The sequence below is a fragment of the Indicator indicator genome, chromosome 3, assembly GCF_027791375.1.
Source record: "Indicator indicator isolate 239-I01 chromosome 3, UM_Iind_1.1, whole genome shotgun sequence".
NCBI lineage: Eukaryota > Metazoa > Chordata > Aves > Piciformes > Indicatoridae > Indicator > Indicator indicator.
In genome coordinates, this window is record NC_072012.1 from 3,992,259 (window position 1) to 4,019,865 (window position 27,607).

At 41.5% G+C, this 27,607-nt stretch overlaps 1 protein-coding gene across 2 annotated transcripts in view; it reads left to right on the forward strand.

Moving 5' to 3' along the window:
• Positions 1-27,607, forward strand: part of OSBPL8 (oxysterol binding protein like 8) — a 63,717-nt gene that overhangs the window by 26,045 nt on the left and 10,065 nt on the right. For both annotated transcript variants that reach the window (XM_054399418.1, XM_054399417.1), the window contains exons 3-13: positions 5,631-5,711; positions 6,539-6,640; positions 7,822-8,028; positions 12,673-12,757; positions 13,865-14,036; positions 18,447-18,675; positions 19,988-20,172; positions 21,254-21,335; positions 23,349-23,447; positions 24,615-24,711; positions 26,271-26,369. In XM_054399418.1, coding sequence (XP_054255393.1) covers positions 5,631-5,711; positions 6,539-6,640; positions 7,822-8,028; positions 12,673-12,757; positions 13,865-14,036; positions 18,447-18,675; positions 19,988-20,172; positions 21,254-21,335; positions 23,349-23,447; positions 24,615-24,711; positions 26,271-26,369 — 1,438 coding nt within the window. The remainder of the gene's footprint in view (positions 1-5,630; positions 5,712-6,538; positions 6,641-7,821; positions 8,029-12,672; positions 12,758-13,864; positions 14,037-18,446; positions 18,676-19,987; positions 20,173-21,253; positions 21,336-23,348; positions 23,448-24,614; positions 24,712-26,270; positions 26,370-27,607) is intronic.

Sequence of the window (27,607 nt, forward strand, 5' to 3'; positions counted from 1 at the left end):
CACAAGGGGCAGTGGGTGGAAGTTGAGGCATAGGAAGTTCCATGGAAACAGGAGGAAGAATTATTTCTCTATGAGAGTGACAGAACACTGGAACAGGCTGCTCAGGGTGGTTGTGGAGTCTCCCTCTCTGGAGATATTTAAGACTCACCTGGATGCATCCCTGTATAATCTGGTGGAGGTGATCCTGCTCTGGCAGGGGGGTTAGACTGGATGATCTTTCAAGGTCCCTTCCAGCCCCTGACATTTTGTGATTCTGTGAAATCATTCTATATTTGCAGCTTACAGTTATAGAAGGTGTCAATTTTAGGATGTTGTATAGGCCACTCTGATGCAACCTTCTTTATTTCTTGACCTGTTGTAACTCTTGAAGTGCATGAACATTTTGGTCAGCAAAATTGTCTGTCATGTCAGTGCACTGATTTTTTTCATATATATATATTTTAAATCTAGTGATTTTTATGTATTTAGAATGTGGAATTTCAGGAAAAAAATATTTTCAGTTTGGTATCTCATAAAACAGGAATCTTTCCCTTCAATACTTTAAGGAAGGAAAGACTACCCTTTGTAGAGGGGGTTTTGATCACTGAAAGAAGTAGCCAAGATCATTTGTTTTTCTTATTCAGGCATTGCTACAGGATAGAGTTTAAAGAGTTTAAATTACTCAGCTGTGGGATTTTAAATTTTGTTTGTTTCTGCTAGAATGTCCACTGCTTTTTACAGAGGCAGATGTGGCAGATCCTTAAACAGATTGTCAGGACACAGCTGGCATGGGCTGCCCTATAAGGGAAGGAGAGGACCTAAGGTTGAACACAGGGTAGATTCAGATTGGATGTTAGGAAGAAATTCTTCCCCATGAGGGTGGTGAGACACTGGAAGAGGTTGCCCAGGGAGGTGGTGGAAGCCTCATCCCTGGAGGGTTTTGCAGCCAGGCTGGATGTGGCTGTGAGCAACCTGCTGTAGTGTGAGGTGTCCCTGCCCATGGCAGGGGAGTTGGAACTGGCTGATCCTTGAGGTCCCTTCCAACCCTGACAATTCTGTTTCTATGCCTGCAGCTTTTAGCATAGCACTTTGCTGCAAGGTTAGCACTGCAGAGCTGTCTGTCAGAGCTAGCCCTGAGCACAAGCAGATGCACCCCTTGGAGTCAAATTGATTGCACTTGAGGTCTTGACATGAATCTTTCAGTGATATTTTCATGTCAGAGCCTTAAAGAGAAACATTGGAGAGAGTCAAAGGAATCATAGCCTCATGGATTCTATGATTCTGTGAAATCAGAGTGACTTAAGGATTATAGTAGCATCTCCCTGTTTAAATGGTGTCATCAGAATTGCCCTGTGCTGAGCAGGTTGGTTACTGCAGCTGATGTTGCAGTCTTGTGTGTAGCTAAGCATTTCAGGCTGTTGGTGTTTTACATCTGACTTGAAATCAGAAAACCTTGCATCTTTCATCTTTACTGCACCTTAGAGCTTTACTTGTCAGGGATATCAAGGAATCCTACTTTTTACCATCCAGCTGGCTTCTGATAAAAGTATTTATGTTGGTCTAGAAACCTCAACATCAACCTTAAAACCATCACAATTTTTGATTTAGAAAAGTTAATACTGTCTCTCTTAACTTGAATTTGTTTGAGATTCTATTAATCATTTACCTTTGACTGTCCAGTTTGTTTTATTCTCTTCCTTGTATTTATTTTTCTTGGGTTTTGTTTTTCCAGGATAAGTGGCTGTGTTCTTTATTGTTACTTCTGCTTGTGTCTTTCTGCTATCAAAAGTACCCCTACTGCTCCTGACACATATATTTCTGGTATCTGTATGTCTGCAATTATTCCATGTGGGCATTGATAATATTATTACAACCAACAAATAAACTAACAGAAGGTGGTAGCTGCCTGTCACAACTGTAGAGGTGAAGTAGAAATCCTTCTTTTTAATTAAGGATGGAAAAGCAGTGATGAGACTTTCTCAGGATCTAGTATTGAAGGTATCTCACTGGGAGCCCCAGTAGCTTCTCTTCAAATGTTTTCTTCTTGTAAATTTCAATCCTTGTGTGGATGTAGCACTGAGAAAGTTAAAAGCTTAGAATCATAGAATCAGTCAGGGTTGGAAGGGACCACAAGGATCATCTAGTTCCAGCCCCCCTGCCATGGGCAGGGACACCTCACAAAAATATAAATACAAATAAATAAATAAAGCTTAAAAATATATGGATCACTGCCCTGTCTCATAACCCTTTGGAGAGGTAAAGATGGACCTTTACTCAGTGTTGTCTTAGTGAGCTTTAGAACTGAGATGCTGTTACTCTTTGAAGGTGGAACTTTCAAAGCCTAGTTCCATACTGCAAAGACTTAGAGTAAAAAAAAAAAATAAGGTAAATAAATTACCACTGGACATGAAATAATGATAACTGGTAAGTATATATCATTTCATTTCTTTGTTGAATAGCTTATACTTGGTTGCACAGAGAGTTCTTTCTCCTTTTCTCCTTGCAACTTCTCTCTCTCTCTGGAGACTGCAACTTCTTTCTCCTCATGGACTCTCTGTCCTGTGGCCTTGCCTGGATAATCTCTGTTTTGACTACTGTGTGTGAGGGACTGGGAAGGAAGCAGGGGGAAGAGGGGAGGTTTTGAGCAGCCCCCTGGAACATCCAGGGGGGTGATCCTGTACAAGAGGATCCTTGATTTGTGTTTTTTCTGGATTGTAAATACATTTTGTGTATATTCATTGCATTTTATATTTCTAGATTTGGCTTGCTTTGTAAATACAGCTTCCTTCTGCTTTCAGACCAGCTGAGCTGATCTGGTGATTTTTTTTGGGGGGGGGTTAGTTCTCCAAATTTCTTGGGGAGATAAATGCTGAGAAAATGAGGGTTTTGTAACCTGTGATACAGGTTTGGAGCTTTTATATGCATGACCTCTAGATTGCATTAGCTTTCTGTTAGTGAGCAACTAGAATATTTATGAATGTTTTGCTTAAGTTGCTCCATTAAAGCTTGCATAACGAGTTCATTACCTCTTCTTATGTGACAGTGATAAGCAATTTTCCCTCTTCTGTTATTACATTTAAAGTACTGCATTTCCTTAAACTTCAGACAGAGGAGAATTAAATTGCAGGTTGTATACTTGCTAAATTTTGAGTGTTAAAAGCATGCCTTTAATACAAAAGGAAGAGGTTTCCTTCATTTTTCTAGGATGGATACAGAAGTTAGAGAAGTTACTTATTGTTGAAATGGCTTTGAGGTAAAATTACCTTTTGCCAGCTACTGCAAAAATCTTTTTGATACTATCTAAGCAGACTGCTGTGAAGTCTTAATTGTGAATTAAAGGCATCAAAGCAGGATCAAAGTTAAGTTGCTTTGTTTCACTTTTCAATCTTTTTCCTTGGTGTGGCTCAAGTGGTAAGAAAAGGAGTGCTCAATTTTTATTGCTGCAGGAACTTTTCTCAGAACCTGCATATTTTTGACAGTCATTTTATAGAATTCTGCAATAGAAATTCAGTGACTAGGCTTTGCATTATAGTCTGAGGCTTGAAATGACTTAGTCAGAAATGTTGAGCAGCTTGTCCTTGAATTTACATGGTTCAGAAGGTTACATTGATTTTTTTTTTTCCCTCCCTGTTTTTTTCTTTGACTAAGCCAGAATTTTGGGTCCATCGGGTTTATTTCAGTGCAGAAAGAAATGCAATATGCAATTCTTTGTAATTTATCTGAGGTTTATTTATATATGTATGCTTATATATGTACACATACATATATATATATATATTTTTTTTTTTTTAAGTTTATAGATGTGTTCCTCTGTGACCTGCACTAGATTCTATGGTTCTCCTCTGGCAGGGGGTTTGGACTCGATCTCCAGAGGTCCCTTCCAGCCCCTAACATCCTTTGATCCTGTGATATATAGTGAATCAGTCTTCTCTGAATTTTGCAGTAGGAGTGACATAACTGGGATAGAATCACCTTGGGGTTTTTTTTCTTTATCTTTTTCTCCTCTCTTTTCTTTTCCCTCCCCCCTATTCTCTTCCCTCCCCCCTTTTCTTTTTCCCACCCTTCTCTTTTCTTTTTCCCACTCCTTCTCTTTTCTCTTTTTCCCCACCCTTCTCTTTTCTCTTTTTACCCCCTCTTCTCTTTTCTCCCCTCTTCTATTTTCTCTTTTCCCCCTCTTCTCTTTTCTCTTTTTCCTACCCTTTTATCTTTTTCCTACCCCTTCTCTTTTCTCTTTTCTGCCTCTTCTCTTTTCTCTTTTCCCCCTCTTCTCTTTTCTATTCCCCCTTCTCTTCTCTTTTTCATCCCTCTTTTCTCTTTTTCACCCCTTTTCTCTTTTTTCCTATCTTCGCTTTTCTCTTTCCCCCCTTCTTCACTTTTCTCTTTTCCCCCCTTTTTTTCTCTTTATCCCCCATCCTCTCTTTTCTCTTTTGCCCCCTCTTCTCTTTTCTCTTTACCCCCTCTTCTCTTCCCCCCCTTCTCTTTTCTCTTTCACCCCTCTTTTCTCTTTTTTCCCTGTGTTTGCTTTTCTCTTTCCCTGTGTTTGCTTTTCTTTCCCCCCTTCCCTTTTCTCTTCCCCCCCCTTTTTTCTCTTTATCCCCCCCTATTCTCTTTTCTCTTTATCCCCCCTATTCTCTTTTTTCTTTATCCCCCCTATTCTCTTTTCTCTTTATCCCCCCTCTTCTCTTTTCTCTTTTCCCCCTCTTGTCTTTTCTCTTCCCCCCCCCCTTTTTCCTGTTTATCCCCCCTCTTCTCTTTTCTGTTTATCCCCCCTCTTCTCTTTTCACTTTATCCCCCCTCTTCTCTTTTCTCTTTTTTTTCAGAACTCTGTATATGAATCTCTGTATGAATCTAGTTCATTTTCAACTAGTAGGCAATGCATTCCAAAGAGTAAACTTTGATCTTGACAAGGTGCAGGGCAAGGCAGGAAGGAGAAATCATGTGCTGCTGAGGCAGCATATTGTCCTGCCATGAACAAGGACTTGAGTTTCCTGAACAAACCTGAGTCTTATTACCCTGCCTGTGGGCACTGAGAGCTTCTTGAAGATGATTTGCAAAGTAATCAGAGCATGGGATTAGTGAGGAAGGAGCAGAAGGAGTGCCATTAGTGGTCAGTTGTACTCTGGTGACTTAGAGCACTGAATCCTTGATTGAAGAGGCTGTGTTTTCCTTCATGGGTCACAGGGTAAGTGCCTCTAGAGCAATCCATTCAGAGGAGCTGTCAAGTTATGAATGAAGATGTTTGGATTCATATGGCATTGAAAACTCCTGTGTTTAAACACCAGGATTCTCCTCAAACTTTTCCTTTCTGCTACAATAATGCTTAGCTCATCCAGACTGTGGCATACCAAGTAACAGGCTACAGGGGCTGTGTATTTACTGTATATAGTTCAGCTGCTTCTGGAGGAGTTTCAGACTTCTTTCACATAAAACCCTTATGAAAAATCTCCACAGAGAGGTGATGAGCAGCTCATGTTCCAAGTTGTGCTTGATTTTGTTTGTTTTTCTAAAGTGGGAGAATCAACAGAGACTTGAGTGGGCATGGGAACCTTACAAAAGTAACTGTACACTTTAAACACTTACTGAAGTCCCTCCAACAGAAATATATCTTTGTACCTGTCATGGTTATTTACCAAGTGTTTTGTGAATTTCAGTCTGAATCCAAGCTTTTCAATGGCTCTGAGAAGGACATCTCTTTATCTTCAAGCAAACTTACAAAAAAGGAATCTCTCAAGGTGAATTAATTCCCAAGTAACTCCTCATGGACTATTGATGCATTCACTTATTTGTACCCTATTTTCTAAGGAGAAGACAAGAATGCCAAGTAGTGATGAGACCCATGGAGCATTACAGTATTTTGAGAAGTTGTGGTGTTGTTTCACTTCACATGTTACTGTACTGTTACTTGAGTATGGACTTCTATAGTGCAGTCTTTCAGGTGAAATGAGATTATAGGATGACTTGGGTGATGATAAGATACTTCATGTTGGCAGGGACCTCAGGACATGGACATACAGTGACATGAAAAGCTGAGTTGTCAAAGCTACAGTTTGCATGCAGTACCAATGGGGAAAGAAGGCTCTAGGAAACCCATCAAGACCAAACTCTGCTGTGTGGCAGATGTCATGTCAGGAGAAATATTGTATTATTTGTCTCTAAAGAGAGACATTGCTGCAGTAATTGGTGTGTGAAGACTGCAGATCACGTACCTATAAACCTGAATCTAGCCCAAATTTGATTCTGTACTTTGGCACCAGGAAAGGAAGGGGGGAAGGGGAGTTCTTTGGTTGATTCTAAGAGGAGTTTCGAAGTCCTGAGTCTTAAAAGCAAATTGCAGAAGAATCTGAAATGGGTTACATCATAGCTGCTCTTGAAACACAGCATGAATAACTAGTAGTTCACACTTCAAAGTCAGATGCTGTGTTTTAAAGCTACTCCTCTGTATCTGTATTGCAACTTGAATTCAGCAGGCTTTTTCCTCAGCTTGTATTGGTAGATGTCTTTTTGTGCTCTGTTTACTGGCTTCTGGCTATGACATTGTGAATATTTTTATTATTTACAGGTTCAAAAGAAAAATTACAGAGAAGAAAAGAAGAGAGCCACGAAAGAATTACTTAGCACTATCACAGACCCATCAGTTATTGTCATGGCTGACTGGTTGAAGGTCAGAATCCAAGTGTGACACCTGACTTGAAGATGTAGCAGCTGCTTGATGCTTGCTGACCAGAACTGAAAGAGTTCAATCTTTTACTTGCTGTTAATGTTTTCCTGCAAGCACAGCAGCCACTAATTGCATCCCAGGGTCTCTGTGCTCAAATCCTAGGGGAATAATAGAAGATCTAGCTCTCACTTAACTGCAGTCACCATAGTCACATCCCTCATGGGTGTACAGCCATTAACATCAGATGAGTTGGCTTTACAGTTCTTTTTTTGTCCTGTTTTTATTTTACACTTTGAATTGAAGCTCTATTACATCCATAACAATAGCAAAAATGGTTCAGATTTCTTTGTGTGTTTCTGGTCACTCTCCTTTCCTCTCTTGAGAACTAACTGTCCTCTAATACTGGTACAAAAAGTGAGGAATTTTCTCAAAACTAACCATCAGCATCATCAATAGTAGTGGAGTTCATGCCTTTGTATATAATTCCTTGGAAATTGTACCAAAAAAAACGATGGGTTACCCATTTTTATAGTTAGGTCCAAACAATAGCTTGTCTGGAAAAAAGTGTCCCCAGTTTTTGCACAAATCAGTGTAAACAGGCTAAACCAGTGCTGAGAGTTGATGCTGGCATTCAGTCCTGCAGACACAGAAGTAATTAAAATCCAGAGCTGACAGAATTGATGCAAGCAGTCTCAGCAGATGTGCAGATTCAGGAACTTGAAAGGATCTTGCATTTCACTTACAGGTTGCAGCTAACAGCTGTGATAAGAGGTTTTATGTAAGCAACTCTGAGTTGTTTTGTGACTATCCTATTTTTGTTTGTCAGATGTTTACCCTGCTTTCAAAGGAGCTCTGTTTCCAAAGTTTATCATTGTTTTCATTCTAGGCTAGTGGTAAAATATGTTCCAGACAGGAAAATTTATGAAGGTTTCAGATGGATTCTAATACTTCTTATACCAGGATTTGTGTGTAGCCATTTGTAGACCCAAGTAGTTATCAAGAAAGAAGAGTGAGCATTGAAACTGTACCTTTGTGTTGTCTTTGATTAAACCCGGATAAACTTTCTCAACAGACCTGATAAACTGTGCTTGAAGACTAAAAACTTAATCCATTGTTTTAATTTTAAGGGGGATGGGTTTGGCATTGACTTCACAGAGATGTAACTGCAACTATTTGTCTTCTAGATTCGTGGTACCTTAAAAAGCTGGACCAAACTGTGGTGTGTACTGAAACCAGGAGTGTTGCTTGTTTACAAAACTCCCAAAAATGGCCAGTGGGTAGGAACAGTGCTCCTGAACGCTTGTGAACTCATTGAGAGGCCTTCTAAAAAAGATGGCTTTTGTTTCAAACTTTTTCATCCTTTGGAGCAGTCCAACTGGCGAAATACGGAAGTTGGAAGGAATTTGGATTCTAATAACGCATTAGAGTTGAGTACCAGCCGACTTGTACCCTCTATAAATTATCCTCATACCATAATATAAAAAACATCCATACCATCATCATACCTCATACAATTCACCCATAAATATCACATAACAGACAATATCAAATCTTTATTTAATCTTTCTTAAACTCTAAAAACCATCAACATTCATCATACTATACTCATCATACCTATAAAACCATTACCCATCACCAACCTCCTTCCCATCAACATCCAACCCCTTAATCTAATACACCATCAAAAATTTTTTTTAACCACTACAAACATACCACCCCATACTAACAAATCATTATCTCATTCAACTATATTACCCCCAATCCAATAAAAATTTTAAACAAAAAAACACTAAATCCTCCAAAACCAACACAATATACTCCTAAAAACATAACAACAATACAACACCAAACCCCCACTAACAACCAACCACAAACCCCCCACCCACCCCCCCCCACCCCCACCCAACCCACACCCCACACAACCCACAAAAAAAACCACCCCCCCCCCCCCCCCCCCCCCCCACCCCACCCCCCCCCCCCCACCCCCCACCCCCCCACCTCTCCCCCCCCCCCCCCTCCCCCAAAACCACACAACAAAAAACACCCCAACCCCACCACCAAACATAAAACACCCCACACCCCCCCAACCACCCCCCCCCCAAACCCCCCCCACCCCCCCACCACAAAAAAAAACAATAAGAAAACCCCCCAAATTTAAAAAAAAAAAAAAACAAATACCCCCCCCCCACCTTAAATATATAATTAACCCCCCATATATATATTATAATCCCCACGGCATGCACAGCACAAGTGAACATATTTGCCTCCTGAAGTAACATTTTTGCTTTGGGTGAAATTTTGGTACAATACTGGGACCCTCCTCATAATTATTCCTTCTGCAACATGCACCCCAAAGATAGGTACTGATTGTTAGATAGCATCTTCTGAATTTTAAATGGCTAGTGATACGCTGTCAGAGCTGTGGAATATGCTGCACTGATTTTGTCTTCCTTATCTCAGACTGGGAAGTCAGTCTGCTGGCGTAATTCCTGATGCTTGTTGTTGGTCTTTCTGAATTACTGTCATGATCAATGTTGTCTAAATTTGCCCAGCTTAGACCAAACCTGTCGCAGGTGGCTTTGAATGACTTCATTTTAATGTTGTTTAGGAGGGCTTTTCATCAATTAGTGGTGATCTCACCTTTGCAGAACACGACCTTCATATCCTGTTTCAAAGCTGCAGGGTTTGGTTGTCAATGTGCTTTCAATGATTTATGATGGTGTATGCATACGTTGCAAAGTGGTGGCCTGTCTGCAGAAGATCACAAATCAGTCTTATATTTCTTTATTGCCTGGCAATGAGAAACGGATTTGTTTGTTTTTTTAACTAGATATTTAGAATTTAGAGGACATACCCCACCAGATTTTTACTTTTTTAAGGTAGGTCAAATTTTGAACCTGAACAAGTTGATATTGTCCATTTTAAATGTGCTGAGAGCTGGAGTGGCATTTGTTCATTTTGGTATGGCTATTTGCAGTTGAGAATTCCTGGATTCAATTAGGTGAAAGGCTTTGAAACGAGAAACCTTTTTCTGCCCTGTTTACCTAGTCAATTATCATGTCCTAGTTACAGATTTATTATCCTGAGGCAAACCCTTCATGAACATAATAGCAATTGACTGACTTACAGAGTAGATTTACCAGAAGGAGCTGGAAATCTCAGGCAAAATGAACTGTGTTTGTCAGTGCAGGAAGATGATGTTGCCAGAAACATTTACACAGGTGCAAATACTGCAGGAGACTTTTCTCACTTGAACCCACTTCACATAGGGTGTCCTGGCAGACTGCAAATTCTCCTCTGCAGTAGTTTGTGGCCAGTCCCTTCACACCCTCCTTTAAGCCTGTTGCTGAGGTTTTTGGTGTTCCTTCTGCACTCTGAGGTAGCTGATCCAAAGTACCTTGTCCTGCCTTCCTAATATGTACCTGGATGCCCTTTCAGTTTTCTAAAATTAGCAGCTAGAAAAGTTACTGCAAATAATTTTGGGTGAGTCAATATAGTGATGCGTGCCCATCTGTCAGTTTCTATTGCTTTCTCTGAATGTTCATGGCATTGAGTGTGATTGGCATGGATATTCTGCAGGAAGTGATCCTAAAAGGGTTTGATCATCTAGTGGAGTTTTTCACTTGCCCATTACCTTGTATTGGAACGATACCATTGTTCTGTTAGGAACTGAGACAGGTCAGATGAAGGCATCTGAAAAATGGACACTGATGTCTCTCTCAAACAAAACACAAACATAGCTGAAAATTGAGTTTGAATCCATCATGGCTGATGTCAAAGGTGAATGTCCAGTGCTTTTGGAATAGTGATCAATTAGAGGAAGTAAAGATCCATAAGCACTTATTCCAAAATAAGTCAACCTATTTGAATGTTCACCGGAAATTATCAGTTGGGTTCTGATCAAATGTGTTGCCAAAGCGCCTAGGGGAGTAGAGCTTTCCTGATTAAAATAAAACCCCAAACACCAAAACCACTCTTCATCTCTAAATCATAGCTGTTTGGTACACAGTAAGTAGTGCACCCTGCTGCCCACAGAACAGCCCTAAATGGGAGGTCTTGTCCTTAGCCCATGTCCTGTGACCTGAGAGTTTGAGGACTTGTGCCAGCCGAGGCTCTTGCCTGGTGTTAGTGCACCCATGGTACCCCAGTCCCCTTTGTGCAGCACCCCAGCTCCTCTCACTGTACTGCATCTTGGTGCTCTCCCCTCCCCAGGGGCCTGGTGGGAAGGAGGACTTTTCTGTTCACCCCAAGGGCAAGGAGTGCTCATGCCTGGGGCTGTCCCTCCCTGTTCTCAGGAATAACCTCCTGGTTACCCCCTAACTCCTAATCCTTAGGATGCCACTTCAGCACAGGCTTTTGGTAGGCACACCTTTCTGCTTGCTCAGAAGGGGACTGAGGTTTGGCATCTTGTTTCTAACAGGCAAGTTGCTGTTACTCTATAAGGACTATTTGGGAGTGTCTGAACATCATTTACACCAGCACTAGCTTGACTATATTGGGTTTTAAGTGCCACCAAGACTCCTCCTTACCTGCCTCTCACCCTCAGAAATGTTCTGGCTGTTTCATTTGCTTGCTTCTAAAATATCTGCCTTTATCTGCTTTTGCTCAAAACTTCTGCTGGCTTTCCAATTCCCTCTTCTAAGCCTTGTACTGACTTTTCATTAGATTTCTCTGGGTGAAATCAGTTAAGACCAAAATATGTTAACTCATGGGTTAGGCAGGATTAACCCAGCTGTCAACAGTAGCTTCAAGTATGTTTAATACAGCCCTCTTTGCCTATCAGTTGTCTTAAAATTACCTTAGGTAAACTTTTTTTTTTTTTGTTTTAAAATGGTGGTTCCAAAATAAAGCTTGAGAGAAATTGAAAGGTCTTTTGGATTTTATGTTTTAAATTTGGAATGTGAAGAACTTCATAATGAAAATTCAACAGTGGCATTTGCCATCCTCTCTGTGTCTTTTGGTTGAACATAATGCCATGGTGTCCTGCTGATACCCTTTATAGAGAGACTTAAGCATCTAAATGCTTCTTATGGACCTGGGCATGAGCTTGGGTTTTTTTCTTATTTAAATGCCAAGCCTTCAGTTAGGCACTTAAATATTTTGTGGTGTGAAGTAGTGGATAGGTAGGGAGGTTGAAGGAGAAGAAGGAAGGGAGAGAGGATGGGTGGGTTTCTGTTAGGGTGTGAGGAGTTATTTCCATGTTATTTAAATATCAGTTGACTCATCTCTCTTAAGTCAGGCAAAAATCATGCAGTTCTGGAGCTCAGGATGCTGCTAAGACTCCAAGTATGTTGTTATGTAAAATAAGCATGAAGTATATCACTGAACAAGGCCTCCTATTCTCTGCAAGGGCTTGGCTTGCCCTACTGTCTGCTCTGTGAACTGTAGCATCCTTGTAGGAATTGAAAGGAACCTTTGCTCTGACCAAGAATGAATGGGACTGGAAGGGGAAGAGCTAGATGCTCTACAAATGCAGGGTCTTCTACTAGGCAGGATTTGTTGTCAATCAACTCTCTTAAACCACCCCACAGATGTCTTCTGTGTTGATTGCTTTCAGTCTTAGCTCAGAGGCTGAAATAATGAGCTGAAGAGAAATAGCTTGTCCCTTGTGTGATCTTTCTATACCCATCTGCAGGAATCCCCAGACAGTGGGGATGCCTTCTCCATGGCATTCTTTTTGATGCTTTTGTCTTCTTGCTATAAGTAGTATCAGCAGAGCATTTCTGAGTTCCTGTGCCGTGTCTGATTTACAAAACAAAGCCCAAACCAAACAAAATGCCACCACAAATTATTCGAATCCCAAAGACCATTCTTTTCAAAGTGGGGTTGGGCTGGGAGCTATAGTTAGAGTGAAGTCTTTGAAGAAGAAATTCAGTAAAAGAGGGCTGTCCATCTTTCCATTCATGTCTTCATTAGATGTTGCTGAGTGACAGTCAATAGCCCTGCATTGTGTCATCTTGTTTAAATTGCATTGAATGATGAACTGTAAAACTGAATTAAAATCTGATACTCTTGCTTCTTTTGTGTATTTCAAGGGTCCCAAAGGTGAAGCAGTTGGTTCTATAACTCAGCCATTACCCAGCAGTTATTTGATCATCCGAGCTGCTTCAGAATCAGATGGTAAATAGATACCTCAGTGTTTTCTGCAGTGACAGCAATTAGTTGTTTTGGGATGGCTTCAGTGATCTTACCATGACTGTTAGAGCACTGTGATTGTAGTTTCATTGTTGTCAAGGTTCACCCATAGTGCATTCAATTGTGTTGGTACTAGTAGCTTTGCATGGTTATCAAAGGTCAATTGTGACTGAAAGAAACTGTCACCGACCTCCTTCAAGCTGCCCTGACTGTGCTGGGTAGAAGGGGAGGGAGAGTTTGTTTCAGATTTAACTGTGTTCATGTATGTCAAAATACTCAAGTTGGGCATAATTTCTAATGAAACAATTTGTCTATTATGAAGTGCAGCAGTTGCACAGGGTTCTAGTAGTAAAAATTTCATTAAAAAGAGTTTTCTAACACCCTCATCGCTGGGAAGATAGTGGTCAAGGTCAATGCAACCATCTTCAAAGGTTACAACACGGAAACAAAATTTGTGTAACCTCTTTAGCAGCTGCTTTCCTTTCACTGGCAAAGTATACCCATGCAGACTTTAAAAATAGGGCTCTTTGCCTTTTCTATTGGAAAATTAATTGGATACATGGAAATGAATCAATAAGGAGTGGAAAGAACACACAAATTTGATTAGCTACTTGGCCAAAAAAAACAAACCCACAGTAGTATGTCTGCTTTTTTCTGTTGAGATGGCATTTACATGCTAACATTATAGTTCCTTTTCCACATGGGTGTTGTATTACATGAGCAAAAAATTGCCAGCTGATGCAGTTACCTAGTCTTCAAAACTAGAGCAATGCTGCAGGCAGCTTTGGAGGCACTCAGCAGTCAGGGCCTGGGCTGAACCATACTTGCATCAAAGAAGAAATGGAATATGCTCTAAAAAAAGCATTACTTACTTTGTTTGCCCTGCCCTGAAGCAACTCTTGCTCCAGAGCAGGGTAGTTGTGAGTTGGTCTTTATGTTGCTACCAGATTATATATAAAATCCAGGGCAGGTAACATGGATCAACTCTGAAGTGTTTCTTCCAAGGCAAAGTAAGCAAACTCAAAAACATTGTGAAATTAGGGCGTGGAAGTTGCATCGTTCATTGTAGCCTAACCATAAACTTGTCTTTAGGCAGGTGCTGGATGGATGCTTTGGAGCTGGCACTGAAATGTTCAAGTCTGCTTAAACGTACAATGATTAGAGAAGGCAAGGAACATGATCTGAACTCTTCAGCAGACAGTACTCATGTCTCTCTCTATGGTCTGCTCCGTGCTAACAACTTGCACAGCGGAGAGAACCTGCCGTAAGTGAACTGATTGCTGCGCTTGATTGTCCCTTTAGCAGAACCTCGTGGGGGTAACTTCTCCACAGGGAGAATCTCTTTCTAAGGTCACAGTTCTTCTTGCTCCTCGTTTCTCTTTATATGTCTTGTCTGCACTGTGGCTTATACTGTATGTGGATAAAGCAAACAAACGATGCAAAACTGATGATACAAAACTGGGGGGTGGCTGACACCCCCTTGGGCTGTGCAGCCATCCAGTGTGACCTGGACAGGCTGAGAGCTGGCTGCAGGCAAACCTCAGGAAGGTCAAGAAGGACAAGTGCAGGGTCCTGCATCTGGGGAGGAATAACAACAGGCACCAGGACAGGTTAGAGGCTGCCCTGCTGGAAAGCAGCTCCACAGAGAAAGACCTTGGAGTGCTGCTGGGCAGCAAGTTCTGCATGGGACAGCAATGTGCCCTTGTGGCCAAGGGAGCCAATGGGATCCTGGGGTGCAGCAAGAAAGGTGTCCAGCAGGGCTAGGGAAGTTCTTCTACCTCTCTACTCTGCCCTGCTCAGACCACAGCTGCAATCCTGTGTCCAGTTTGGGGCTCCCCAGTTCAAGAGAGACAGAGACCTGCTGGAGAGAGTCCAAGGGAGAGCCAGGAGGATGCTTAGGGGACTTGAGCATCTCCCCTGTGAAGAGAGCCTGAGAGCCCTGGGGCTGTTTAGTCTGGAGAAGAGAAGGCTGAGAGGGGATCTGATCAATGTCTCTCAAGAGCTGAGGGGTGGGTGTCAAGTGGAGGGGGCCAGGCTCTTTTGGGTGGTTCACAGTGATAAGCCAAGGAACAATGGGTTCAAACTTGAACATAGAAGATTTTAGCTCAACATGAAGAGAAACTTCTCTACAGTGAGGGTGACAGAGCACATGAACAGGCTGCCCAGGGGGCTCGTGGAGTCTCCTTCTCTGGAGACTTTCCAAACCCACCTGGATGTATTCCTGTGCAGCCTGCCCTAAGTGATCCTACTCTGGCAGGGGGGTTGGACCTGATGATCTCTTGAGGTCTCTTCCAGCCTCTAATGTTCTGTGATACTGTGAAAAAGTCTTTTCAAGCAAGGCAGATAGAGAGGACAGTCTGGCTTAAGGAACTAAAAGTTGAGTATCACATCAGTAAGTTGAAGCACTTGGGGTTTTTTTATATCTTGATCTCTCATGTTAGCCTCACATGGAAATAAATTTAGTACATGTGACAAAAGCTGGTAGATGTGCATATAAGTTGCTGTTCCTTGGTTTAAATCAATAATTCCATAATGATTTAAATGGTTTCAATGTGCCTCAGCTTTGAATCATCACGGATGAATAACTATTCATCCACCCTGTTATACTAAATGCACAGATGGTCTGGTATCACCTGGTGGTATCTAAGGTCTGAGTGCTCTTGAGTAACTCCTGTGTATTTCAGTAAATACTTCCAGGTAGGTTTTTGGTCAGTAGGAATGTGTTAAAACAAGCATGGTGAATGCATGGTGTTTTCAAACACTTTGATTCTGCTGCTGAAACACATTAGAAAAGAAAAGATTGGGTCCTTCGTTCGAAATAATTGAGTTTGAAGCTTGTGCTGTGCACAGTTTCTCTCAATAATCTTCCAGTCTGAGGTACTTTCAGGTGAATGTGAATTTGTTTGAAATAATCCCTCCCACCTCTGAATACTTAGCTGGCCATCTGTCTTTTTTGAGTGGGCAGGAATTTTCTTCTGCTGTGAAGAGTACATGCCTGTGTTTGAGACAGAAGACCTGAACTGGAAGAAATGTCTGGCATGGCTAGTCTCAAGAAAAGCACAAAAAAAGATTAATTATTTCCCCTGGCCCCAGATTCAAGGCCCTATCCAGATGACCAAGCAGGCTTAGCTACACTTTTGCTCCTCTGTTATCTCAGGGAAACAATACAACTGCTGTGTACAATTCAACTCAAGATCTGTACTCCTGAAGAGTAATTTAAAATCAGCAGCTGGCCTAGATTACAATCACAGCAATTAGCCACAACTGTGAAGCCTAATTAAGTCTGATGGTTCAGTTAAGTAGATCTTTGGATACAGCATGTTATAAAAGTATTTAGTGTGTTTAACTAGGCAACAAAACCTGCAGGCCTAGTTTGAGTGGAGTTGGCAGGAGAGGGAAAAGAAAGTTGAGAGCAATTTTAGCTTCAGCTGAGGCTTAGCTTTTTAAAATATGTTAATAGCAAGAGGAGGTCCAAGGAAAACATTGGAGCAATACTCGAGATGGTCACCTGAAAAGCAGAGATCAAGAAAAAGCAGACATTCAGTGTGGGTTTTTTGCCTTGTCTTCAATAATGCTATTAGGCCTTGGGCTGTCCAGACCTCTGAGTTGGAAGACCACAGTTGTGGAAACAAGGACTTGCCATTTGTGAACACTGAAACTGTAAGAGGGAGACTTGATTTTTATCAGCTGAGTGTTCCCTAAGTCCATGGGGCCTGGTGAGATTCATTCCAGAGTACTGAAGGTGCTCCTGGATGTTACAGCAGGACACTTTTTGGTTAGTCTGACCTCAGTATCTAGGGAGGGGCCAGAAGAGAGCCATGAAAATGATCAGGGGGTTGGAGCAGCTCTGCTACGAGGACAGGCTGGGGGAGCTGGGGGTGTTCAGCCTGGAGAAGAGGAGGCTCCAGGGAGACCTGATAGCAGCCTGCCAGGACCTGAAGGGGGCTACAGGAAGGCTGCAGAGAGACTGTTTGCAAAGGCCTGCAGGGACAGGACCAGGGTCAATGGCTTCAAACTAGAGCAGAGCAGATTGAGATTGGATGTGAGGAACAAGTTCTGCACTGTGAGGGTGGTGGAACACTGGCACAGGTTGCCCAGGGAGGTGGTTGAGGCTCCTTCCCTGGGGATATTCAAGGTGAGACTGGACAAGTCCCTGGGCAGCCTGATCTAGTTGGGGATGTCCCTGCTGACTGCAAAGGGGTTGAACTGGATGACCTTTGGAGGTCCCTTCCAACCCAGATCACTCTGTGAAAAAAATGGAAAAAGTAATCCAGGGTGCTACTAAAAGACACTTGAAGAACAATGCATTCATTGGGCCCAGTCAAGATAGTTCACTAAGGGAAAAATTTATGTATTTTATATCCACCTATGATAAGGTCACCTGCCTAATGGATGAAGGCAAGGTAGTTGGATGTAGCTTTTCCCAATTTAGTAAGGCTTTTGATGCTGTCTCTCACAACATTCTTCTGGGCAGGTTGTCCACCTGTGAGATGATTGTATCACAGTGCACTAGCTGAAGAAATGGGTGAAAGGCAGTGCTCAAAGGAATGCAGTGAATGGGACCATATCTGGCTGGTGACCAACCAACAGTGATGTTCTTCAGAGCTCAATCCTAGAGCCTGTTCTGGTCAATATTTTCATCAATGACTCGGATGCAGGACTTGAATGCACAATTAGCATGCTGGGAGGTGCTGTTGACTCTCTCAAGGGACAAGTGGTCTTGCAGAGGGATCTAGATAGCTTGAAGAATTGGGCACTGACCAATGGATGACATTGAACAAGAACAAATGTTCTGCATGTGGGGCAGATTAACGCTGCACAGAGATATAAACAGGGAGAGGAGTGGTTGGAGAGCAGCTCTGCAGAAAGGGGTCTGGTAGGCAGCAATATGCTGTGAGCTCTGGCAGCCAAGAGGGCAAAATGCATCCTGCCATGCATCCAAAAATGTAAGCAGCCAGTCAAAAGAGATGATTATTCAGCCTTGGTGTGGCCTCACCTTGAGTACTGTGTGCCGTTCTGGGCTACACAATTTAAAAAGGGTCTTGGAATGCAAGCAGAGGAGGGAAACAAAGATGGTGAAAGAGCTGGAAGGCATGTCTCATGAGGAGCACCTGAGGACTTTGAGATTGTGTAGTCTGGAGAAAAGGAAGCTGAGGGATGACCTCCTTGCTCTTTACAGCTTCCTGAGGAGGGAAAGTGGAGATGAAGGTGCAGGTCTCCCTGGCATCCGGTGATAGGATGTGTGGGAATGGTTCCAAGCTGTATCAGGGGATGTTCAGACATGATATTAGCAAGTGTTTCTTTACCAAGAGGGTGGCCAAACATTGGAAAGGGCTGCCTGGAGAGGTGGTCAATGCCCCAAGCCTGCCAGTGTTTAAGAGGCATTTGGACAGGTTTTAACTGTTACCAGCTGTGAGGTGGTCAGGCAGCTGGACTAGAAAGCCATTGTAGTCTAGTGGATCTATGCTAATAGTATTCCTTCTAATGGAACTATTGTGAATGTGGTGTGTTTGGCAGTTCAGTGAGAAGAGCACATCCTGTGTGTTTCTACCAAATCTGGGTTTACCTTTACTGGCAATTTTAGTCTATATTGTACTAGGATCCTGGTTTGGAAATGTGAAATTATTGTGTGAAATCGAAGATTCACTTAATTTTTTTTTTTCCCCTTTGGTAGGTTAAATGACAGTGAAATTGAGAGGCAGCACTTTAAAGATCAGGATGTGTACTCTGACAAATCTGATAAGGAAAATGACCACGAGGAATCTGACAACGATGGCTTGGGGAAAAGCGAAGACAGCGATAGCGACACATCAGAGCGACAGGATGATTCTTACATCGACCCAGAGCCAATGAATATCAAGGAAACCACCTACTTAGAACAGAGCCATGAAGAACTTGGGGAGGTAAAAGTGCTGCCGATGTAGTGAGCAAGCAGCTTCTCCAAATAGCAAGCTTGAAAGCTGACTTGCAGAACTGGCTTTAATGGGGGTGGAAGTTCTCCCCCGTGCTCTGCTCCCCCCTGCTCTGCTCTGCTTTGTGCTTGTGCTTGTGTCTGAGAATTTAACCAAGCTAGTGAGGTTTTCTGGAATATTGCTCAAATGGAAAGTGCCACATACACAGAAGCTGACCTGTCCTTTTGCAGTTTTCTGCTTCTTTTTTATTCAGTTACTACTGGATTATTCTTCAGCTAAAAATTCTTGAGTGGGAAATTTTAATGCAAGCTGACACCTGTTTTTCTGCTGCAAGAGGAGTTAAGCAGCTGTTTGCTCTGCAGATTTCAGTGGCAGGCGTGCTGTTTTTCTGATGTCACCTTGCATTCTAATATATATGATGCCCCAAAGCTGCCATTCCACTCCTTAGGTTGTGTCTTGTATCAGCACAGACAAATAAGACAGGAACCTGTATGTTTTACTTGCTATGAAGACACCAAAAAACTTAGTGACAGAAATGGAAATGAGCTTTTTCACAAATCTCCCCTTTCTTCTCAAGTGCTAACTATGAGAACTGTTTTCATACCTATGAGACCTAAAGTACAAAGTTATTTATTGCTTTCTAGTATTGTTTTGAGAAGGAGGAGTAATATAGGGAAAGTCAGGAAGTTTACATTGACAACAAGTTCTTGATTAAGCATTTTAGAACTGCTCTAGGAAGAGGGATGCTTTTCTTACCACCTTTGCTTTTGATTTCAGCAGCTGTAAGGAAGAATATCTTCTTGGACAGAAAGGAACATATTGGAGTGGCACTGCTGGTTTTGCTCACTTATCCCTGAGTAGTGATTTTATTCAGGGGAAACCACTAATGCTGTTGACTGGTCAAGCCAGTGGAAAGCTTAAACAAGCCCAACTTTTATGTTGGGCAAAAGTTAGTGGGATGAATGAGCAGCCCTTTGTTGTACAAGTCCTGCATGTGATAACACAGGTTAAGAGATGTGATACCTAGGAAAGGACTAAGGGAGGATTTCTGAACAGCATTCTACCTCTGCTTTTTCTGGGTTAGATATAATGAAAACAAATGCAGTTTTTAATCCTTCATTAAGGATGTATCATAAGTATATTTAGAGAAACTTCATTTTTCTTCCATAGTTGCTTCAGGTTCTCCAAGTGGTTGATTTCAATGACCCATTTTCTATTCACATGTCATCTTTGGAATGTGTTAGCCTGTCTTCTGGAGGATTACTGTTTCTCCTTTCTGTAAACAGTTTGTTGTTCATCCTAGGCAGGGGAGGCTGCTCAGACAGAAGTAGTGTCAGAAGAAAACAAAAGCCTGATCTGGACACTACTGAAGCAAGTCCGCCCAGGAATGGACTTGTCCAAGGTTGTGCTACCTACATTTATCTTGGAACCTCGTTCTTTCCTGGACAAGTTGTCTGATTACTACTACCATGCAGACTTTCTGTCTGAGTGAGTCCATCCTATCTCTGGTTTTCATTCTTTTGGGTTTTTTTTTTAAACTAAAATGGGGTAGCAGTGTACACTGAAACATTTGATCCAGTCTACTGAAACAACGATGTAGACCGCTTAGAGCTTGAAGGTTTGTCTGATGGTGTAGCTGATATCCTTGTTTGCAGAGAGCTGACTGCCTGAGAGCTCACATGGTACATCTTGGTTAGAAGAATCCTCAAAATTAGTTTAATTATTTTTTCCCTAGGAGGCATATTAAAAGCAGTAAACCAATGCCAGTTAACCTTTGTCATAGAATCATAGAATCAACCAGGTTGGAAAAGACCTCAGAGATCATCAAGTCCAACCTATCACCCAGCACCTCATGACTAAAACCATGGCTTCAAGTGCCATGTTCAATCCTTTTTTGAACACCTCCAGGGATGGGGACTCCACCACCTCCCTGGGCAGCATATTCCAAGGGCCAATCTCTTTCTGTGAAGAACTTTCCCCTCACCTCCAGCCTAAACTTCCCCTGGCACAGCTTGAGACTGTGTCCTCTTGTTCTGGTGCTGGTTGCCTGGGAGAAGAGCCCACCCCCCACCTGGCTACAACCTCCTTTCAGGTAGTTGTAGAGAGCAAAAATAGTACATTGTTAAGTGCCAATGTAAAGTTGTTTAGTACATTAAGTTCAGATGTACTAATAAAGACAATGTACATTAAGTTCAAATGTAGCTAATAAAGACAAGACTGTGAATTAAAATACTATTCAACTCTTGACTTGTGTGAGCAAGGCAGTTCTCTGAAGTAGTCTCTCATAAATGGAAGAACTTCAGTGGAGGTAGAACAGAATTTAATGTTACAAGGAAGAGTCTCATTCCTGGAAATACCATTTCTGAATTTTTGTTGGTTTCCATTTTCAGATGATTGTTTGAAACCCTTGAATTTGATGCAATGTCAGGCTGAAAGTTTTACAGTACTGCATATCCCCAAACCTTGGTTTTAGTCAACTCCTAGATTCAAGACACACCACAATTGAGAGCTGTATTGTAACTGAAAGGATGCTGACGTTTGATCTGTGTGTGGTCTGCTTGCTTCACAGGGCTGCTCTTGAAGAGAATGCTTACAACCGCATGAAAAAAGTGGTGAAGTGGTATTTGTCAGGATTCTACAAAAAGCCAAAGGTGCCCTCTCATGTTGTTTTTGTCTTGTGTCTAGTTTGAGGGCTTAGGGATGTGCTGTGTAAGTTTTTCATTTGCACAAATCTTTGTTGAAAGTTACCTGTTCTGCCGCTCTTAAAAAGCGAGGCTATGTTTTCAGTATTTACTCAACCTCATGATGGAACTTTCTGGCTCCTAGACATGCTTAAAATAGGCTGTGCCCGTTTGATTATCTCCCTTGTAGTAGGAGCTGAACTAAACATTTTATGATCAAGTTGAGTCAGTTCTATTTTTACCATTCTTCACTGATAACGAGGATGATTCTGGTTCTTCCCAGAGCCAGGAGGATGCTTAGGGGACTTGAGCATCTCCCCTGTGAAGAGAGCCTGAGAGCCCTGGGGCTGTTTAGTCTGGAGAAGAGAAGGCTGAGAGGGGATCTGATCAATGTCTCTCAAGAGCTGAGGGGTGGGTGTCAAGGGGAGGGGGCCAGGCTCTTTTGGGTGGTGCACAGTGATAAGCCAAGGAACAACGGATTCAAACTTGGACATAGGTGGTTTCACCTCAACATGAAGAGAAACTTCTTTCCAGTGAGGGTGACAGTGCCCTGGAACAGGCTGCCCAGGGGGTTGTGGAGTCTCCTTGTCTGGAGACTTTCCAAACCCATCTGGATGCATTCCTGTGCAGACTCCCCTGGGTGATCCTGCTCTGGCAGGGTGGTTGGACCTGATGATCCCTGGAGGTCCCTTCCAACCTCTAATATACTGTGATGCTGTGATACTGTGTGATAACATGCTGCAGTTGGAAGGTTAATATTTCCACTGCTTCATGTAGCTGTACACTGAGCACCTTTATGATCACTGGTGGGAAACAGTGTTGAAGGCAGAAAGTACTACCTAGCTTCATATGAAAGGTCCATGTGGTGGGATGAAATTTCCCCCCAACATATAATTGCCAGACCAGCTGAGTTAGAAAACAAATGAAGCTGTATTTACAAACAAAACTACAATCTAATTATGAAATGCAATGAATATGTGCAAAATATACAATATTTACATAGATGTGCAAGTTATAAACAGCACAAGAACCCCCTCTGGACAAAACCAGGGGGCTGCTAATAGCTTCCCCTTCCCTGCTCCCTTCTCTCCCTCTGCACAACGGGCAAGAGAAAGAACAGAGAGTTGCTATTAGTATTTAACCACAACAAGAACTCATTCAGGGTCAGCAAAGCCAGCAGAAGCAGTAATTAGTATCTGCTAGAGTGAGGAAGCTGAAAAGAGGGAAAGTTAGTTTATAAAACTAGTTATTTTTAGTTACTATTTATATGCTATTATATTAGTATATTATATACTAGTTATATATTCTATTCTATTCCTATTCTATTCTATTATGTTATATTATGTTCTAGTCTAGTCTAGTCTAGTCTATTCTGTTATATTATGTTATATTGTATTCTGTTACATTACATTGTATTATATATTCTATTCTATTCTATTCTATTCTATTCTATTATATTCTATTCTATTCTATTATAGTTATATTTAGTTTATAAACCTAATTATTATTATTTAGTTTATAAAACTAACTTTTAAGGCTGTCCAATGGGATTATTTAGACCTTATCATTATTCTCCCCCTTTACACCCAGCAGTAATTTATTTACATTCTACTACTTTCTGTTCGAGATCTGTGAAAAATTTTCTAGGCACAGCCTGAAACTGCCACAACTATGCTACAAAATGGAATCCTCTGCTACAAAATGAAATCCTCTGTTGTGTTTGTCATCATCTGTAGCCTTGGAATAGTTGCAGCTGTGTGACTTCAATGCTGATTTCCTTCGAATGAAGAGCAGAGTAACTGAGCATAGCTGTTTAAATGATGAAATCAAGTCCAGTGTACTTCAGCCTGTTTATTATGATTGTTTTGGGGGTTGTTTGGTTGGTTTCTTTTTTAATGTGTTGTGTTCAGTGACAGAGTGATGAAGTATTTGTGAGCTGTGTAGCTGCATTGTATGGTTCCTGTCTGTCCCATTTCTGCTTAGGGACTGAAAAAGCCGTACAACCCTATCCTTGGTGAGACTTTCCGCTGCATGTGGATTCATCCAAGGACCAACAGCAAGACATTTTACATTGCAGAACAGGTAGCTGCAATAACTGAAGAAGTATTTCTAAAAAAACTAAAAGAAAAAAATGTGAATGTGTTGCATGTTGGCACTAGCCACACAATGTGGTAGTTTCAGAAAAGGTACTTAACTGTATGAGTAGTATCCTAAAAGCTTCCCTGGTAAGCATAGTTGGTTTTGGTTTTTTTTAACAGCCCTATTATTTAAGTGTGTCTCTCTAGAGACATGGTTCCAGTATTTAATCTCATCAAGTTTAACAAAAGCAAGTGTAGAGTCCTGCACCTGGGGAGGAATAACCCCATGCAAATTATGGGTGGACCTGGGAGTGCTGGTGGACAAAAGTTCACAATGAGCCAGCAATGTGCCCTTGTGTCCAAGAAGGCCAATGGTGTTTGGGGTGTGTTAAGAAGAGTGTGGCCAGCAGGTCAAGGGAGGTTCTCTTCCCCTCTACTCTACTCTGCTCTGGTGAGGTCAGACCTGGAGTACTGTGTCCAGTTCTGAGCTTCCCAGTTCATGGGACAGGGAACTGCTGGAGAGAGTCCAGCAGAGAGCCATGAGGATGATCAGGGGACAGGAACGTCCCTCTTACGAGGAGAGGCTGAGTGACCTGGGGCTCTCTAGCCTGGAAAAGAGAAGACTGGAGGGGATCTTATAAATGCATGGAAATATCTAGAGGGTGGAAGCCCTGAGGATGGGGGTGGGCTCATTTCAATGGTGGTCAGTGATAGGACAAGGGCCAACAGGTACAAACTAGAGCACAGGAGGTTTCCCTTGAACTTAAGGAGAAACTTCTTTACTTTGAGGGTGACGGAGCCCTGGAGCAGGCTGCCTAGAGAGGTTGTGGAGTCTCCTTCTCTGGAGACTTTCAGAGCCCTCCTGGACTCTGTGCCTGTGCAACCTGATCTCAGTCAGGAAGGCCTAGTATTTTATGATTCTAAGATTTCTGGTCCCTCTTCCTCCAGTGAAAGTCAGGTGTTAATTTTCTTAGCTTATAAAATTCTTCAAGTGTGTGTCTGATCTTACTGAGAAGATCATAGTCACGTTTCATGTATACAAACTGTATTTTATTATGTGCAGCCTGAATTTTCTCTTCTGCCATTATTAGCTCAAGAGTTGTACTCCATTGCATGTTCTTCTGTTATCTGTATTTAGCAGCTCAGTGTTGTGGTTTTTTTTTCTCACCAGGTATCTCATCATCCTCCAATATCTGCCTTCTATGTTAGCAACCGCAAGGATGGGTTTTGCCTTAGTGGTAGCATTCTGGCCAAATCAAAATTCTATGGTAAATAACAAGGTTTTTTTTTTTTTTGGTTGTACCTTCATTGAGGGGTGTAGGGTCTGTGCAAATGAGACTATTAGGAAAATCAGGAATTTGGTTATTGCATCATCATTTCTTCACAAAGTTTTTGCTCCTGGGCTTTGGGATTGTTTCTATTTCGTTTCTGTGTCTATTTCTGTTTCTGTTTCATTTCTGTTTCTGTTTCTGTTTCATTTCTGTTTCTGTGTCATTTCTTTTTCTATTTTGTTTCTGTTTCTATTGTGTTTCTGTTTCTGTTTCATTTCTGTTTAGTTCTTGTTTCGTTTCTGTTTCATTTCTGTTTCTGTTTAATTTCTCTTTTGTTTCGTCTCTGTTTCATTTCTGTTTCTGTTTAATTTCTCTTTTGTTTCTGTTTCTATTTCATTTCTGTTTCTATTTCATTTCTGGCTTGTTTCTGTTTCTCTTTCATTTCTGTTTAATTTCTGTTTCTGTTTCATTTCTGTTTCTGTTTTTATTTTGTTTCTGTTTCTATTTTTCTGTTTCTATTTAATTTCTGTTTCTATTTCATTTCTGTTTTGTTTCTGTTTCTGTTTCATTTCTGTTTCTGGTTCCTTTCTGTTTCTATTTCCTTTCTGTTTCTATTTCCTTTCTGTTTCTGGTTCCTTTCTGTTTCTGGTTCCTTTCTGTTTCATTTCTGTTTCTGTTTAATTTCTGTTTCTGGTTCCTTTCTGTTTCTATTTCCTTTCTGTTTCTATTTCCTTTCTGTTTCTGGTTCCTTTCTGTTTCTGGTTCCTTTCTGTTTCATTTCTGTTTCTGTTTAATTTCTGTTTCTGTTTCATTTCTGTTTCTGGTTCCTTTCTGTTTCTATTTCCTTTTCTTTTTCTGTTTCCTTTCTGGTTTTATTTCCTTTCTGTTTCATTTCTATTCAGTTTAAGAAAGATGTTGAGTTGCTCCAATGTGTCCAGAGAAGGGCAACAAAGCTGGGGAGGGGTCTGGAGCACAGCCCTGTGAGGAGAGGCTGAGGGAGCTGGGGGTGTTTAGCCTGGAGAAGAGGAGGCTCAGGGGAGACCTCATTGCTCTTTACAACTCCCTAAAGGGAGGTTGTAGCCAGGTGGGGGTTGGTCTCTTCTCCCAGGCAACCAGTGACAGAACAAGAGGACACAGTCTCAAGCTGCACCAGGGGAGGTTTAGGTTGGAGGTGAGGAGAAAGTTCTTCCCAGAAAGAGTAATTGTCCCTTGGAATGTGCTGCCCAGGGAGGTGGTGGAGTCCCAGTCCCTGGAAGTGTTTAAAATAAGCCTGGATGAGGCACTTAGTGCCATGGGTTAGTTGATTAGATGGTGTTGGGTGATAGGTTGGACTTGATGATCTTGAAGGTCTTTTCCAACCTGGTTGATTCTGTGATTCTGTGATTTTTGCAGTGTTTTAGTTTTTAATTTGAGACACCGTGTTTCATAGTGGCTTCACTGGACAGCATAGACTGCAGTGCTAAATATGCTGATGTTCTGAATTGCTTAGTTCCTGGGAAACGTTGGCTGCTGCCTTGCAGGGTCAGAACTGTGATTTTTCTGTCTTTGTGTTTCAGGGAATTCATTATCTGCCATACTGGATGGAGAAGGACGGCTAACGTTCCTAAATAGGGGAGAAGATTATGTGATGACAATGCCATATGCTCATTGTAAAGGTAGTGGGTTTTTTTTTCTTTTACTCTCTAAATGGCAAAGTTATGAGAAGAGAAGTTTATTTTATATAGTATACTGTCTTGGAGTCAAGCTTGTCATCTGATAAGAGTGTTCTGAACACTGACAGCATTGGTGGCTCTAGAATTCCTTATCTTTAATCAAGAGAAAAATGCTTGTGTTATTTAAGCAATAATCTGCTCTTCAGCACAGAGGAAGATTTGTTTTTCATGAACAGTAGGAGCATGTATAGAGCTATCTGTCATTACATGGCAGCAATTTACTGTTTGAGTTGCTTTTTGTCCTTACTTAAAGAACAGTTTTGAGCTTTTCCAATGTTGTTCCATTGCAAGCATAAAAAGCAATGTGGTATCTCCACCTCCCTTGTGTGATTTGAGTGTAAATCATGACCATTTGTCTTTAACTTCACTATGGGAAACAAGTCAGTAGTTTGTAAAGCTTTCTGAAAAGTCAGAGGTAGTATTACAAAATGCATTGCAGAACTGCTGACTTTTAAGCTGTTACTTGTTATCTACCCATTCTCTGGGGAAATTCCCTTTCAGAATCCTTACAGTTAGCAATTATAATTTTTCTTTTTTTTTTCATTTAAGAAGTATGAAAGTCAGTTAGCAGAATTCTCTAATGTGGCATTAATTTGGTAGGCTCTAATCTTCCCATTGTTCACAGATGTTTTTCATAATCTGCTGGATTTTGGGGTTTGTGGCTCTGACTAAAATAATATTTAACAGTTTTTTAAGTATCTAAGATCTATACATTCAAATCAAACAGAAAGGAGGTGAATTAGTGAGCTGATAGGCAGGGAGAAAGGTAGAAGGAGAATCTGCATGGTGAAAAAACATATTTGCACATGCATCCAGTGTATGTAAACTATATTCATGTTTCAAACAGTGGACTGCAGAGGCACAGACAGTGATCCTGTACTTCCAAAAGTCTTTGGAGAGGTCCTCAGCATTGTCTTAAGTCGCTTGTCTGTGATTATCTTCACTTGTGGTCTGACTGTGCTTACTGCTTCTGTCCAAGGGAAGTTTTCCTTTGCACTCTTTGTTGTAGAGTTATTTTCCTGTATTAACATCAAAAGCTTCCCTCCTGCAATCATCTCCAATAAGACTAAATGCCACCCTTGCTAGGAGCAGTACTGTATGCTGCCTTAATAAAAGGGTTTTTCTGCTTATCTGTAATTCACTTAGATTGTTCTGTTTCTCTTTGGGTTGTCTTGTTTGGC